The 13875-nt window shown below is 31.3% G+C and overlaps 1 protein-coding gene across 1 annotated transcript; it reads right to left on the bottom strand.

The window, feature by feature from the left end:
- Positions 1–2126: 2126 nt before the first annotated feature.
- On the bottom strand, positions 2127–11897 carry LOC132940784 (glucose dehydrogenase [FAD, quinone]). The gene is made up of 8 exons (XM_061008527.1): positions 11495–11897; positions 6752–6897; positions 5473–5751; positions 5273–5399; positions 4553–4929; positions 3845–4237; positions 2754–3152; positions 2127–2670 (listed from the first exon to the last, which is right to left on the bottom strand). Exons 3-8 carry the CDS (start codon positions 5701–5703, stop codon positions 2311–2313), a joined length of 1887 nt encoding a protein of 628 aa, XP_060864510.1. The 5' UTR covers positions 5704–5751; positions 6752–6897; positions 11495–11897; the 3' UTR covers positions 2127–2310.
- Positions 11898–13875: the final 1978 nt, after the last annotated feature.

Below are 13875 nucleotides of genomic sequence, written 5' to 3'. Positions count from 1 at the left end.
ATATTATATTACAATACCTATAACTCATAAAATATTAAAAAATAGTACAATTATATGGCACTCGTATGAACTTTAATGTCTATGAGTTTTTTCCGTGGTCATTATTTCCGATTTCCACCTTTATGTGCTTTATTAGTCTTGTGGTCTGCTGGTTCTCAGTTTAGTATATTTCTTGATATCTTACAAATGTAAACTGAGACACATTTTATAATTAATATTGATTAGGTACAAACAACAATAAAAACTCTTAAAAGTCTGTTATGTCTGTCTTCACGTTTGTCTGTTCAAAAAAAATTTATCATGATTTATTGTATATTAGTTAAAATATGTCATTGCATGCTTGCATAATGCTCAAATATTGTGTACGATAGGTAGGTATGGATTTGTATAAAGACTTTTGTTATATAATCTAATATAGGCAAGTGGAACGTTGACATATAATAGATATATTTTAATTAATTTTTATTATATTTAACAATTAACACATTTTTAATTTCACAACAATAAAATGTTTAAGTACAAGTGATTTCTGAAATTGTAAACTATGTATTTCTTATAAACGCGCATTTTATTTGCTAACTTTTATACTAATTTTAACGACTTTATTTTTCATTTTGAAAAGATTTGAAATTATTTTTATTAAAAAATACAAAAAATGTATTTGATTGGTTTCTAAGATTTATAATTAATATAATACCTATTTTCTAAGTATTGATATTTGATAACTACCTATTTTCATCATGAAATAGGTATTATTTATGTGATTGGTAACTAGTAAGTAACTAACTTAACTTTTAAAATAACTCTAATTTCAGATTACTATTGTCAACTACCTACAGTATAATAGTGCATTCAAATAATATACCTAACATTAAATAAGGACGTAATGTTAAAAAAGACTGAGCTATTAATAAACTTATTATCTTAAAAAAAATCAAAAGAAACGAATCGACTATTGATCGTTTAAATTTATTTTGTAAAAATTGAATTAAACTATACCTATTATTATTAATATATTATATTATTGATGCTGTCTCTAAAAAAAAAATCAAAAGTAACAACATTTTTACTATTGATTATTAAATAGGATATATTAATATATATTAATACCATAAAATGTACTATTTGTTTTGTAGTTAAATTAGAACTATTTTTGGCAATACAATTAAGATATTTTAATCAAAAATAAAATAAATATAAATAAATATGTAGAGTAGCCAATATTATTTATACATATATTATGGATTTATATTTTATATTACAATAATATGTATAGGAGATCATGGTATAGACAATTATCATTCAATTTACAATTAATTAATATTCAGTCATAATAATTATTACCTAGCTACTTACGTTTTTTTACTGATTTATAATTATCAAATGTAATTCCATTATAATATTGAAATAATAAAACATAAATAGCTTGTAAAAATTATTTCAAATTAATCAAATTAATTTTTATATACCTATTCGTAGAAATAACTTTCACCAGGTATATAATTAATTTTAAATTGAAATAATGACGTATTTTTTCATAAGTATTATTTTGCAAGCAACAAATGGTGGTTGTATTATACATAGGAATATAGCTAATTGATTGATTTGATTAATAATTGGTAATTTTTTTAATAATAAATTGAATTAATTATTATATATTTTGTCTTATCACCATAAAAACAAAAAAGGACACATTGAGTACAAATCTATTCTGTGCACGTTCTTTCAATTTTGATTTTTTTTTTATATTTAGGTACAATAGAATAAAACTGAATGTCGTATTAATGGATTTTTAAAAATATTGGTAAATCGACCAAACAAATGAATATTGACAATTATGAATTACAGGTGAGTAACGATGACTTGGTTAATTTATATGGTTTTTATTACCTTAGTATTTTATTGTTTATTCACCGGATGTAATTTATTTTTATTAATGCAATGTTTACTTGTTTATATTATATGAGATGTAACTCAGTTTTAAAATATGAACTATTTTAATCTCTATGGATCGTTTAAGCATATTTTATGAAAACGTTGATTCACTATTCAAAATGTACTATTTTATCAAAACGTTGTGAAACATAAATCTAGATGTTGACGAGTATTAATAATATAGCCAATAGTCAAATATAAAAACTTAACATTTTAATTTATATGTACAGTAAAAATGGTAACAAAATTCGAGTACATTATATTGTAGCAATATAATTTGTACATGGTAAGTATGCAAATGTGAAATGGCACAACTAAAATATGTAGTGGCATGTTGTCGAGCTCAAACATTCAGTCCTTATCATCTGCGGCCCTTCAACCATGGTAACGATTGTTATTGGAAAACCAATCTTGTTTGATCATGTCAGATGCTTTTTCGGCGATCATTATTGTCGGCGCGTTCGTATTACCACTGACGATTGTGGGCATTATCGAAGCGTCGACCACCCGTAAACCTTGCACGCCATACACTCGGAGTCTTGGGTCCACTACGGCCGTCGGGTCACTGGGTGGTCCCATCTTACACGTGCCCACTGGATGGTAAATGGTCATGCTGAAGTGACGGATGGAACATTCCCAGTATTGATCAGAGCCGAACTCGAATCGCGCACATCCAGGTATGGGCACCCGATGAAGTCGTGAACGGTACTGTCGGAAGGCTTTCCCCTGGCCAATCTGTGTGTAAAAAAAAAGGTTAAATCGAAAATTAATTATCGGTTACCCTGTACGTTGGACTTTTACATTGGTCCAGCACTCACTTTTACTGCCAACTTGACACCCTCCACAAGAGTCGCTATGTCTAGAGGGTCGTCGAAGTAATTGGCGTCTATATAAGGATAAGCCATGGGGTCTCTAGATCGTAGTCTAATATTTCCTCTAGATCTTGGTCTAAGTAAAAGGGGCATAATGGTCCATGCATCGTTTTTGGCAATCGGACGGAAAACTTTGTCATATATGGAATCTTGGACTCCCAAGATTTTTCGTACTTTAATGCCGTCGTCGGAAGCTATACTGGCTGGTGCCATATGGAATTGAATATCTGGGTATTCTGTGTCGTTGGCATACATGGTAGGGATGAATCCAAGTCCTTCAACACCGCCGAGAGTAGTCATCGGTCCATTTTCTCGTGTTAAATACTCCATTGTAACAGGAACTGGCTAAACATTGTATTTAGTATTATATTTTTGTTTTGTTTAAGTACATTGCCTTTATACATTATAATATATTTGGTATTCTATAAATATACTAGAAAAGATGAAACAATTGAATAAAACCTTTATATTGTTATATATCTATTTAATTTTTAAATTTTATTTATTATACCTATATAGGATACATTTTATTTTTGTAAATATAAACTATTAATTTGATTGAGTAAAAAATACTCTACAAAATGTGTTCAACAAATTAGAGAATAGAGGTGAATACTGTTCACTACTAAAGTGCAAATGTTTATAAATAATAAAAAACTATTTTGGTTCAATTTTCAACATATTCAAAATGTATTGTGTTAAAACTATGTTATTTAAATATTAAGTAATAATAATGTTGATAAACTGAACAATTATTTTTTTTAAATACAGTTACAAATTTACTTTATACCCGGCATTTAATATCGATATCAAACTCAGTGAAACGCTCTTACTAGGTATATATTCGAATGTATTCTAATACAAAATGTTGTACATAAATCTAAATGACTCGTGGTTATAGGTAGGTGATGTGGATTAGGTCGGGTTAGGTTACCTATTGGCTTGTATCCTGGATGCCTAAACTTTTACTAGGTATAAGAATACAAATAATAAAAGGTTAAAACTTGGTTTAAAAACACGAATTCACCACCACGTACCCTCAGTCGGTTTTGTACTATGGCCACGGGCTTGTCCACGATGAATGTCAGTCCGAACATTCCCACGTGGTCCTGTAAGTTGTCGCCAACGCGCAGGTCCTGCAGCACGGGAATTCCCAGTCTTTGCAAGTGTTCACGAGGACCGATCCCGGAGAGCATCAGCAGTTGGGCGCTGCCGATGCTGCCCGACGACAGGATCACTTCCCGTTTCGCGTGCACCAAATGCATCCGACCATCCCGCAACAGTTGCACACCTGTAGCGCGCTTGGTGGTCGGGTTGATGATCACTTTGGTCACGTGAGCTTGCATTGCCACGTGTAAATTGGGCCTGAGCCTAGCTGGCCTGAGAAAAGCCTTGGCGGTACTGCACCGCGTACCTCTCCGGATCGTTCCCTGTACAGGTTGGAAAATAGAAAATAAGAAAATAAATATTTAGTCTTATATTATCATGTTATATTTGTTTAGTTTTTGTAAAATATCGTTGTATATTAGGTAGCGAAGAATATATATTTAAATTAGGTAATAGGTATGTATTACATTTACGATCAATTTTAACATTATTATTAGTCGATATGTGTAAAATATTATGTGGTTGGTTACTTAACAATCAAATAGCTGATATTTTAATTTCAAAAATAATTACAATTATTTCAACAACTTTTTTTAGCATTGCACAGAAGTATTAAAAATAATGTAATTTGAAATTACCTGTGCGACCATAAATCCGGTTTGATATTTGCCGTTGATGTCTCTGTTCGGGTAACCCGTCACTTCCTGGCCGGCTTCTACAAATGATAACACTAATGGACTTTTCCATGGTGCCTCTTGTACAGTCAATAAACCACCCGCTCGGTGATACGGAGATCCAGGCCTTGCCAAGTATGGATTACGGTTGTCCTCCGATTTGGTGAAGTATTGTAGTATTTCACCATATCCCCAACCTTCGTTGCCCATGTCACGCCAACCATCGTAATCGTGCCGGTTGCCTCTGACATATAACATATAATTCAGTACGCTTGACCCACCCAGTACCTTACCACGGGGCCAGTTGCATCGACCATTTTTTAAGCCCAAGCATGCCTTCCCTAGAATCAGATTTACAAGCTAATGGTAATAAAATATTCTCGTATTATGACAATTAGGTCTCAGTTCCTGCTGATGAATATTAAACAAAACATTATATATGTAGGTTAGTTTTATAAATTTACATTTTACATATTATCTTATCGATTCCAAGTTTGTTAGCCTTCGACCCTTCGTCGTTGTAAAATAAGTTTTTCAATCGTTGCCTATCGTAACATATAATTAGTACATACTAAATAATTTTACACCGACCTGTATTTATATTTTTTTTTTTATCAAATTGAATTTAAAGAAATTATTTATCAAACTGAAATATTGTTAAATGGATGGATTTTTGAGACTTACCCGTCGGCTCGGTTTTATACTGCCAGTCCAGACGAGACAATTGAAGGTAGGCCGCCAACGAGGGGACATCGGACAGTTCGTTTTCATCCGGACCGGCTTCTAATAGTAAAACACTCCAATGTCCAACCTGATGATTGTTGAGGGATTTAATATAACACATTAACGTTTGAAATGTTACCAAATTTCTAGTGAATATATACCTCCGATAGCCTACTGGCAACGACAGCACCTGCTGATCCACCACCAATCACGATGAAGTCGTACTCCGGCCTGAGTATTTTCTGGTTGAATGGTCGTGACTCTGGATCATAAATGTCATACCGGTAGTAGGCCATAGCGGCTATCAACACCGGTATCATCCATACGCTGGTCCCAACAATAGTCAGGCCAGCCTTTAAAGCTGATCCGGCCGCAATCAAGGCGAATATCATATCCGCTAAGTGTGGTCACAGTTGTGCCATTACTTGCAGATGTGGTTTCTAAAACCAATTGTTACAATGTTATTGTCGGATCGTAATTAATATACAGTTTTCTGGTGAACATACATTTTTAAACACCAAATTAAAATAGACAGATATTTTACTACCCTTTACTGCTTTCAAATGTAGTATGATCTTTTAGGTTTGCAATTATTTTTTTCAATGTCTAAGAGTTATACAGTATACTTCATTATGACTTAATAATCTTATTTTATCAAGTAGTGTCAACAACTTAAATGTACGAATATACGTTGTAAAATAAATAATAATTGATTTGTTTTTTAAATGCTTTTAGTTATTATGTAACCTAAGAACTTTTTGTCTATACGAATATAGTAATTAAAATGATTTATAGGTTATATATGTTTCAAAAATTGAAATCAAATAAATGTTGATGGATGCAAATGTGAAAATAAAACATACAATTATTAATGTGGTATTATATTAACAGCAATTAATATTAAACTGACATATTATTATATTAAGTACTATGTAAGTTTTAATTATAAATACATGTTAAAATAACCACACAGTGCAAAAACGACGTGCAAATGTGTAATAAATCGACACTCGTTGGTGTTAAAATAACTACAGATTTCTATATGCGTAGAAAACGTCGTAACAGTAATATTTAAATATATTTTATAATTTGTCATGTAAAATGTATAAGATCAGTAAACCTACATAATATTAATATAATAATATATTGTAATTTTAAATGTTTTTAAATGTTTTTGAATATCATTATGGATTTTTAATGTATTACTTTTAGTTCATTTTATCATAAAATATTGTATTATTGGACGGGGAAAAATGTTCGTTTTCTTTATAGTACCATATACCATCGTCAAATAATATTTGATCAAAAATAAAACAACAGTTTGCTGCGTGGTCGGGGTGCACATACATATTATAATAATAATCACCGTCTACCCACCGGCCGTATTATGTATGCAATTTAATAAATTACTACCTATACGGACTCGTAAAAGTGCAATACCTGAGTTTTGGATTGTCGTCGGTGTAACAGTAGCAGTAAACGAATCCCTGGCGTGTCCGTCGATACACATTGTCCACACTGACCTAATGTACGTGTTTTTCTGCAGCGATTTGCCTTTACATAATGTCCAAACCTCCCTTCGGCACCTGCACAAATCACACGGATATTAAGCCTACATTGTTTCGACGGTTTTCGTAATACGCCACATTATTCGGTTATTAGTCGTAGTCGTCGTCGACCGTTTACTACCTGTATCGCCTGTATATAATATGTTTAATACGATTTTCTGAAATTGCGTCACATACAAATGACAATTGGAACGATAACGTTGTAATTTGATTCTATCGAGGTCACCTGGTTTTACAATATATAATATTTATATATATAAATATAATATACGTGCAAGTTTTTCGAGGGGGAAACAAAATATATAATATAATAATGATGTAATCCAAGGATACACTTTCACCTGACCGGCAATCCGACTGACCCCTACAGGCGATATACTCGCGTATAGGTAACCAGTCTCATCGTCTGCCCACCGGCCACCGTTTGTTGTGTGTCCAATTATTACATAACTATTTATTATTATTATTATTGACTATTATCTTAAATCGTATGTTTACAATCGAGAGTAAGTTTCCTGTTTTACGAAAGTCACACGTCATCGTCGTCGTCGTCGTCGTCGGTGCGGTGTTAAAGTTCACGACCATCACGGAATACCGTGTGCGCAATTTTATGATGATAATAATAATAATAGTAATGGTAAATAATAATAGTATTAATATTTCGTTACAAACGAATCGTGAGTGAGGTTCATCGGTCGTGAATAACTCGCATACAAATACAGAATCCGTCTTACAGTATTGTCGGTAGCTATACAATAATATAATATAGTAGGTAACGATATAATATTATATACTTTGCACTGTTAAATATATTACTGAACTGGACAGAGGTTTTTCGCGTGAGCTGCGACGTGTTGAGACGATATCGCATCAGATTTGCATAAATTACAATATTATATCAGTGAAAACGTTGAGTAGACTTATTATGTGATTTGTCCCTCCCACGAGTTCGATAAAATGTTTAGGTATCGAGTTGTGAACATTATGTAAATTGGAAAAAAAACCGGCCATAGTAATGATGCGGCAAATTCATTATTACGAAATCAAGAGTCGAACAGTTGTGTGTTCTGCGTGCTTATTTGCTCAGTGAAACTGTTTACATAAAAAGGAAAAAAAGACAATAGGTAATAAGCGAAACAGTATCTTCGAATAGTACTTATACTATTGTATAAACGCATAATCAATGACCTAAACAAATTCTAAATAATTCTTAACCAAAAATCTTCTCGTCATTCTTTATTCTTCAGGTATTTGTTGGCGGATACAAATTGGAGGTAGGCCGTATAATATTTCTGACAAAGTCAAAGAAATAACAGGAAAATAGCTTTCTAGATCTTTCTAAATTGTGTTTTAATAAAAAAAAAAAAAATGTTTACAACTAAAAACTAAAAAGTTCAGAAATTTATATTTGTATTTTAATCTTCATTAAGAATCATTTGTAGGCTATTCTAATGAACGAATTGTCTTAAAATATGGATATTTAGAGTATATTACTGCTCAAATTATTGTATGGAAAAATTTACATGCGTCTTAAAAGAAAAACATGTTTTACATAATATCGACGCCTTAGCTTGAACTCCAACAACTTGAAAAAAAAATCATTATTCAGGCATAAAAAAAAAAACAATATTTTATAATGTACCTCTATTACTATATTATATACTTATGATTTTTGTTTTTGGATAGGAAACCCCAATTTGGATTGCATTTATAACCATATAGTATAAAGTCAACATTTTTTTAAGATTTAATTTACATAATATTATATAGTGTTAGATATTTAAGTTATTAAAACAGAAAATCATACTTAAACTATAATTTTTCTGGGGTGGTTGCTTATGTGATAGGTATAACATAAATACATAATGTAATACAATTTACTAACTTAATATGCTGCACTTCTTTATAGATTGAAAATTCAACATACAGTGTGATATTTAAGAACATTTTTGCCAATAATAAAATAAGGAAATAAATATTTTACATAAGCACATTTTAACCATTTTTGGAAAACCCAAAATTTACTCAGAATGGTTTTTCGAATACAATAATATATTATCATTGTTTTTGAATTTAAAGAAACACAGAATTATCCACAAAAAATATTAATTTATTCTTTCAATACCTACAAATTAACTTGTATTAAAGTACTATTATTGTAATTAATTGTTATTATAATCAGTATTAATCAGTATAGAATAAATATATACCAAAACAGTTGTGAAAGCATCTAAACCCATCATGTATTGATGTATTAGTTGAAAAATGTTTATCTACTAATTTCAATCGAATAAGAAATTCATAAAAAAATGTATTCAATACTTAACAATGTCATCATGATATTTGGATTATAGTAAGAATATATAGATACATTTTATATTATATACACGCAAATATATTTATGAATTATGAATAATAGAATTAGGAGTACCTACCTACCTACTTATTATAATAACTGTGCACGAAAAATATATTTTCACATATTTTCATTTATTATATTACGATGCGCTACAGTGCCAACCCATTTCTTTTCAGTAAATAGTTTTAAAAAATCAACTATTTACTCTAATGAACTAACATCAAAAATAACAATAATAAATATAAATATCTTGACTATGTACATACGTAAAATGTAAGACAGACTGATTTTTTTTTTTTGTTTAATTTAGTGGCAATTTTCACATATACACTCTGAATTTATTGTCGTTGAGTATATTATTTAATGTATTTAATTTTACTCATTAAAAATCATGTTGTATAATAATGTTATCTGATTATAATTTGCAAATTTACACTGTAATTTTACATACTACATATTATTATTTATTTTATAAATTAATTTGTATTTCCTTATAAGATATAATATAGGTAATACTATAGTTTCAAGACGAATAAAAGTCAATATTATGTTGACTCTATAATTTGAGTGTGTGTCTAAGCTTAAAGTAAAAATAAATAAGTTAAGTATAATTTAAAAAAAGTAACAAACGTATCTTCATCGATGAAAAAAATAAGGTGGAAGTACATTTTTCTGTAAAATATTGCATAACGTCATATATTATTTTAACATTCTATAATGCTAGAGTGAATATAAACCTTTAATTAAGTGCTAATTTTTCAAAGAGAAAGAATAATAAGCTCATACAATTGTTAATATGTACGAAAAAAAAATAATTGTTGGTGTTAAGTGAAATGGAAATAAAATAATATACATTAATTCTATTATGGTATACGAGCAAAATGTTATACGTAATAAAATTGTATAATTGTGTATAAAAATGTTACTATTATGTCATACATATGTGATACCTATCAATAATAACGATTTAATGTCGATTTATGTTTCTTTTCATACCAGGTGAATTCATGCTCACATAAATCAAATTATAACACGCATACTTAACATTATAGAGACAGTAAGAATTATGGCTTTCCGAAAAAAAATATTCATCTCCACTAATAGAAAGAAGTAGAGGTCAGTTGTTCCGATTTTAACTTCTTATACTGGGCTGCATAAACAATTTATTAAATTTATGGTTCACTAAAAATTTAATGGAACAATCGTGGGCCACTAAATCTTGTTTAAGGGATCATAAGCTCACTATTGATTCATTAAATGTTTTGTGAAACTCGGCATAAGTGCGGTAAATTCCATAGTACAATTTTATAGTGGATAAATGGGTGTTGGGATTAGGCATTTAACATTTTCTAAAATTTCACGGTAAAATTGTTCCAAGTCATCAAGTGTCTAATATATTATTGTAATAAACACACGTGTTTTTATTTTATATGACAGTATATTCTTGGGATGGACACAAATTGTATTACCTCAGTGATTTAAATTACAGATCGTTATCACTTGTATTCGGGTAGAAGCGGTGGTGTCGGTGTATAAGTTGTACGTCTGTACGTAATAGGTGTAACGATATTGTACTAACAAAATTATGTTCCATAGTCCGGGGGGGGGGGGGGGATTTCTCCCACCCTCCAAAATACTACGTAATATGTTAGTTTAAGTAAAAAATATATTATAAAACCATGTAACCAAAAATCTAAATTATTTTAATTTTTTCCTTTTTGTTATAATTTACTACATATTTATAAGTATTTACCTATAATGTATTATAATAATATTGTCAGTTTGTAATAATTAATCGCGGCCAATGACCTATGCAGTCGAGGCCTTGTTTCTTATAATAAAAAAAAAAAAAATATATTTTATTGAATTAATAAAAAATATAAACAATTGTATTATAAATCATTAAATAATGTTAACATTAGTAAATAAATATCAAATAATGTAAAATCAAATTTTCAAATATAAAAAACGTTAAATCTAGACCACAATAAAGGTACAAGGGATTTATAAATTAAACTTGGTCGAGCTTTAAATGCCTATTTAGCGTTTGAAACCCAAGGGCGCTCTAAGCACTCCCCTCCCCCTCCCAATCGTTCGCCGCATGTGCGTCCATGTGTCCACTGCCTACCTATTTGCAGATGTAATATCAGAAAATATTATTTGGACCCCATTGTCATCGTATACGGAAACAGCACTGTACAGCGTGTACATTCAACAGTGTTATTAAACCATAATAATATATTTTTTTTTACCCACCGAGCTATTATATAATCTTGTGGAGTCGGTAAATATTGTTCGTCGTCCGCCTGCAACTACTATTATGCGGACCGCGGGGACACCGAACTTGAAAATGACGAGAAAATATCAAATTACAAGAACACCACACACGCGTTGGAATCCATCACTGGAGACGGTGAACAATATTATAAATTATTGTGTACAAAGAAAACGAAACGAAAAACTTTGAACGAACAGTGACGGACGCGGTAAAAGTTTGCGCGGTACAAACGGTGTACGGGTAACCGCGGCGGCGCGCACAACGACGACGCTACAAACACTGCGCGGACGGCGCCGGGTGTTGTACAGAAACGCGCAGAGCGGACGTTGACGTGCGTCTCGAAGCGCGGCGGACACAAACGTACTTAAGTGCATCGCTAAACGACCATAGTCGCGCGGCAGAGTAGACCGCAAACGCTTTCCCTTTCTCCGGTACCACGGGTGTCCGCCAGCAACACCGCCGCAGCACGCGGTCTGTTGCGCAGAATCCACGCGCTGTGGCCATAATACGATTTATACGTAGGTACACAATATATAGCAACCACAGGCGGTGGTTGAGCCGAATTTCAGGGAACATGGGGAGGAGGTACATGTTTAAAATTAAGCTTACGATAACATTTAAAAGGGCGAATAAATTCGCTTAACCTCCAGACCTCCTATCGGTGGTTCAAATATGTTGTAGGTATTTCATTTATCTCGATAAAACAATACTACATCGAGCTGCATTCTATAGATCAGTGTTTCCCAACCTTTTTACCACCACGGACCACTTGGACAATAGGTATTTTATAGGTCGCGGACCACCTCAATTTTACGAAAACTAGGAAGACTTTTTTTTTTTTGCTCATGACCAAAAAAATTAAGGAAAAATTCGAAAAATGCTAATTGTGTGTGGTTTTCAACAAATTCGATTTTGGTTTTTGGTGTAACACTGAAAGATGACAATATAGGTACATAACATTTTTACCAAATATTTGTAAAAGCATTTTATTTACCATACAATTTTTAAAATATTTTATCTCACTTTGAGCTAAGGCATTTTCAATTTTCAATTTGTATTAGTTCTTTTTTAAATTAATGTTAAATCTGTCAAGGAGTTTCATTACCGGATGGATTCTTCTTTCAAGCCTCCAATCCATCAACTGCCACAGCGCTTGTACTTATTGCAAAAAAAATAAATTTACAGATTGTATAAAATTAATAATGTAAAAAAAAAATTATGTTAATAAGCAAATGTTTGTTTGGTTAAAAAATTTGACCATTTAACACAAGGTTATTGACACCAAATGTTTATTTTATCATTTTAAGTTCAAATTTTGACAAAATATATTAAATTGAAAAAGGACAAATTATAAAAATTCATAAAATATACAATTTTTATGCCTAGTTAAGGATTGAAAATTTAAAACAAGGTACACATTTTGACGAAATTAGATATTTAAACGAAGAATAACGATTTTTGATAACTTGTTGTAATTTAAAAATAGTATTCGTTTATACTTGAAACCTTTAAAATAATATATTATTATATTTTATACATAATAGGACATTTTCAAATACAATTTTTTTCGGCAAAAATTAATTTAACCTACTGTAGTACAAATGAGTAATGCTTAATAGTAAAATATATTACTTTAATCACAATAAATAAAATATACTTTGTAATTTATAGATGATCGATATATTATAGGCTGGCATACCGTCTTCGCTCATGATCGTTTTTCCTATAAAATGATTTTATATTATTGAATTAAAATATTTAACACGTCCATTACAGTGCTATTTCCACACACTCAATATACATCAGAGCGTTAACCACTTGCCCGCTTTTAAACATTGTATTGCCGATAGTTATCGTGTTCGAGCTTTAATAAAATATTTTGTCAACAAAATGTTCGTGAATATAACCAAATGACTTATGAACGCGAAATCCACAATCCAAATCGGTAGGTACTGCAGTTATGTAGTAGACATCAGCTGCAGGTCATAATACTCGTACAGACTCATCTGAGCACGTGGCGTCCAGAAATTAAAAAAAAACCTACCTGCATGCATTACACGCTGTTACGCGAACAGTTTCCGTTTCCTACACTATAATATTATAATATACTTAACTCGTTGTTGTTGTTGTTGTTGTTGTTGTCGTCGTAGTCACAGTCGCAGTCGCCCCTGCACATATAATATTATTATCGCACAAGTTCGCCAGACCACATACCCCCGGGCTCGTCGTCGGGGCGCCGTCGTATTATACGTCTTTGCGATAGTCGCGTGTCAAACCCGACTGCGAACCCCGCGGCGCACGTGACGATAGTAATGATAATATATATTATAATAATACACACGTCATATTATTATGCGTA

The sequence above is a fragment of the Metopolophium dirhodum genome, chromosome 3 (assembly GCF_019925205.1).
Source record: "Metopolophium dirhodum isolate CAU chromosome 3, ASM1992520v1, whole genome shotgun sequence".
NCBI classification, from domain to species: domain Eukaryota; kingdom Metazoa; phylum Arthropoda; class Insecta; order Hemiptera; family Aphididae; genus Metopolophium; species Metopolophium dirhodum.
The sequence above is the reverse complement of the archived record's forward strand: the minus strand, read 5'-3'. Positions and strand labels throughout refer to the sequence as shown.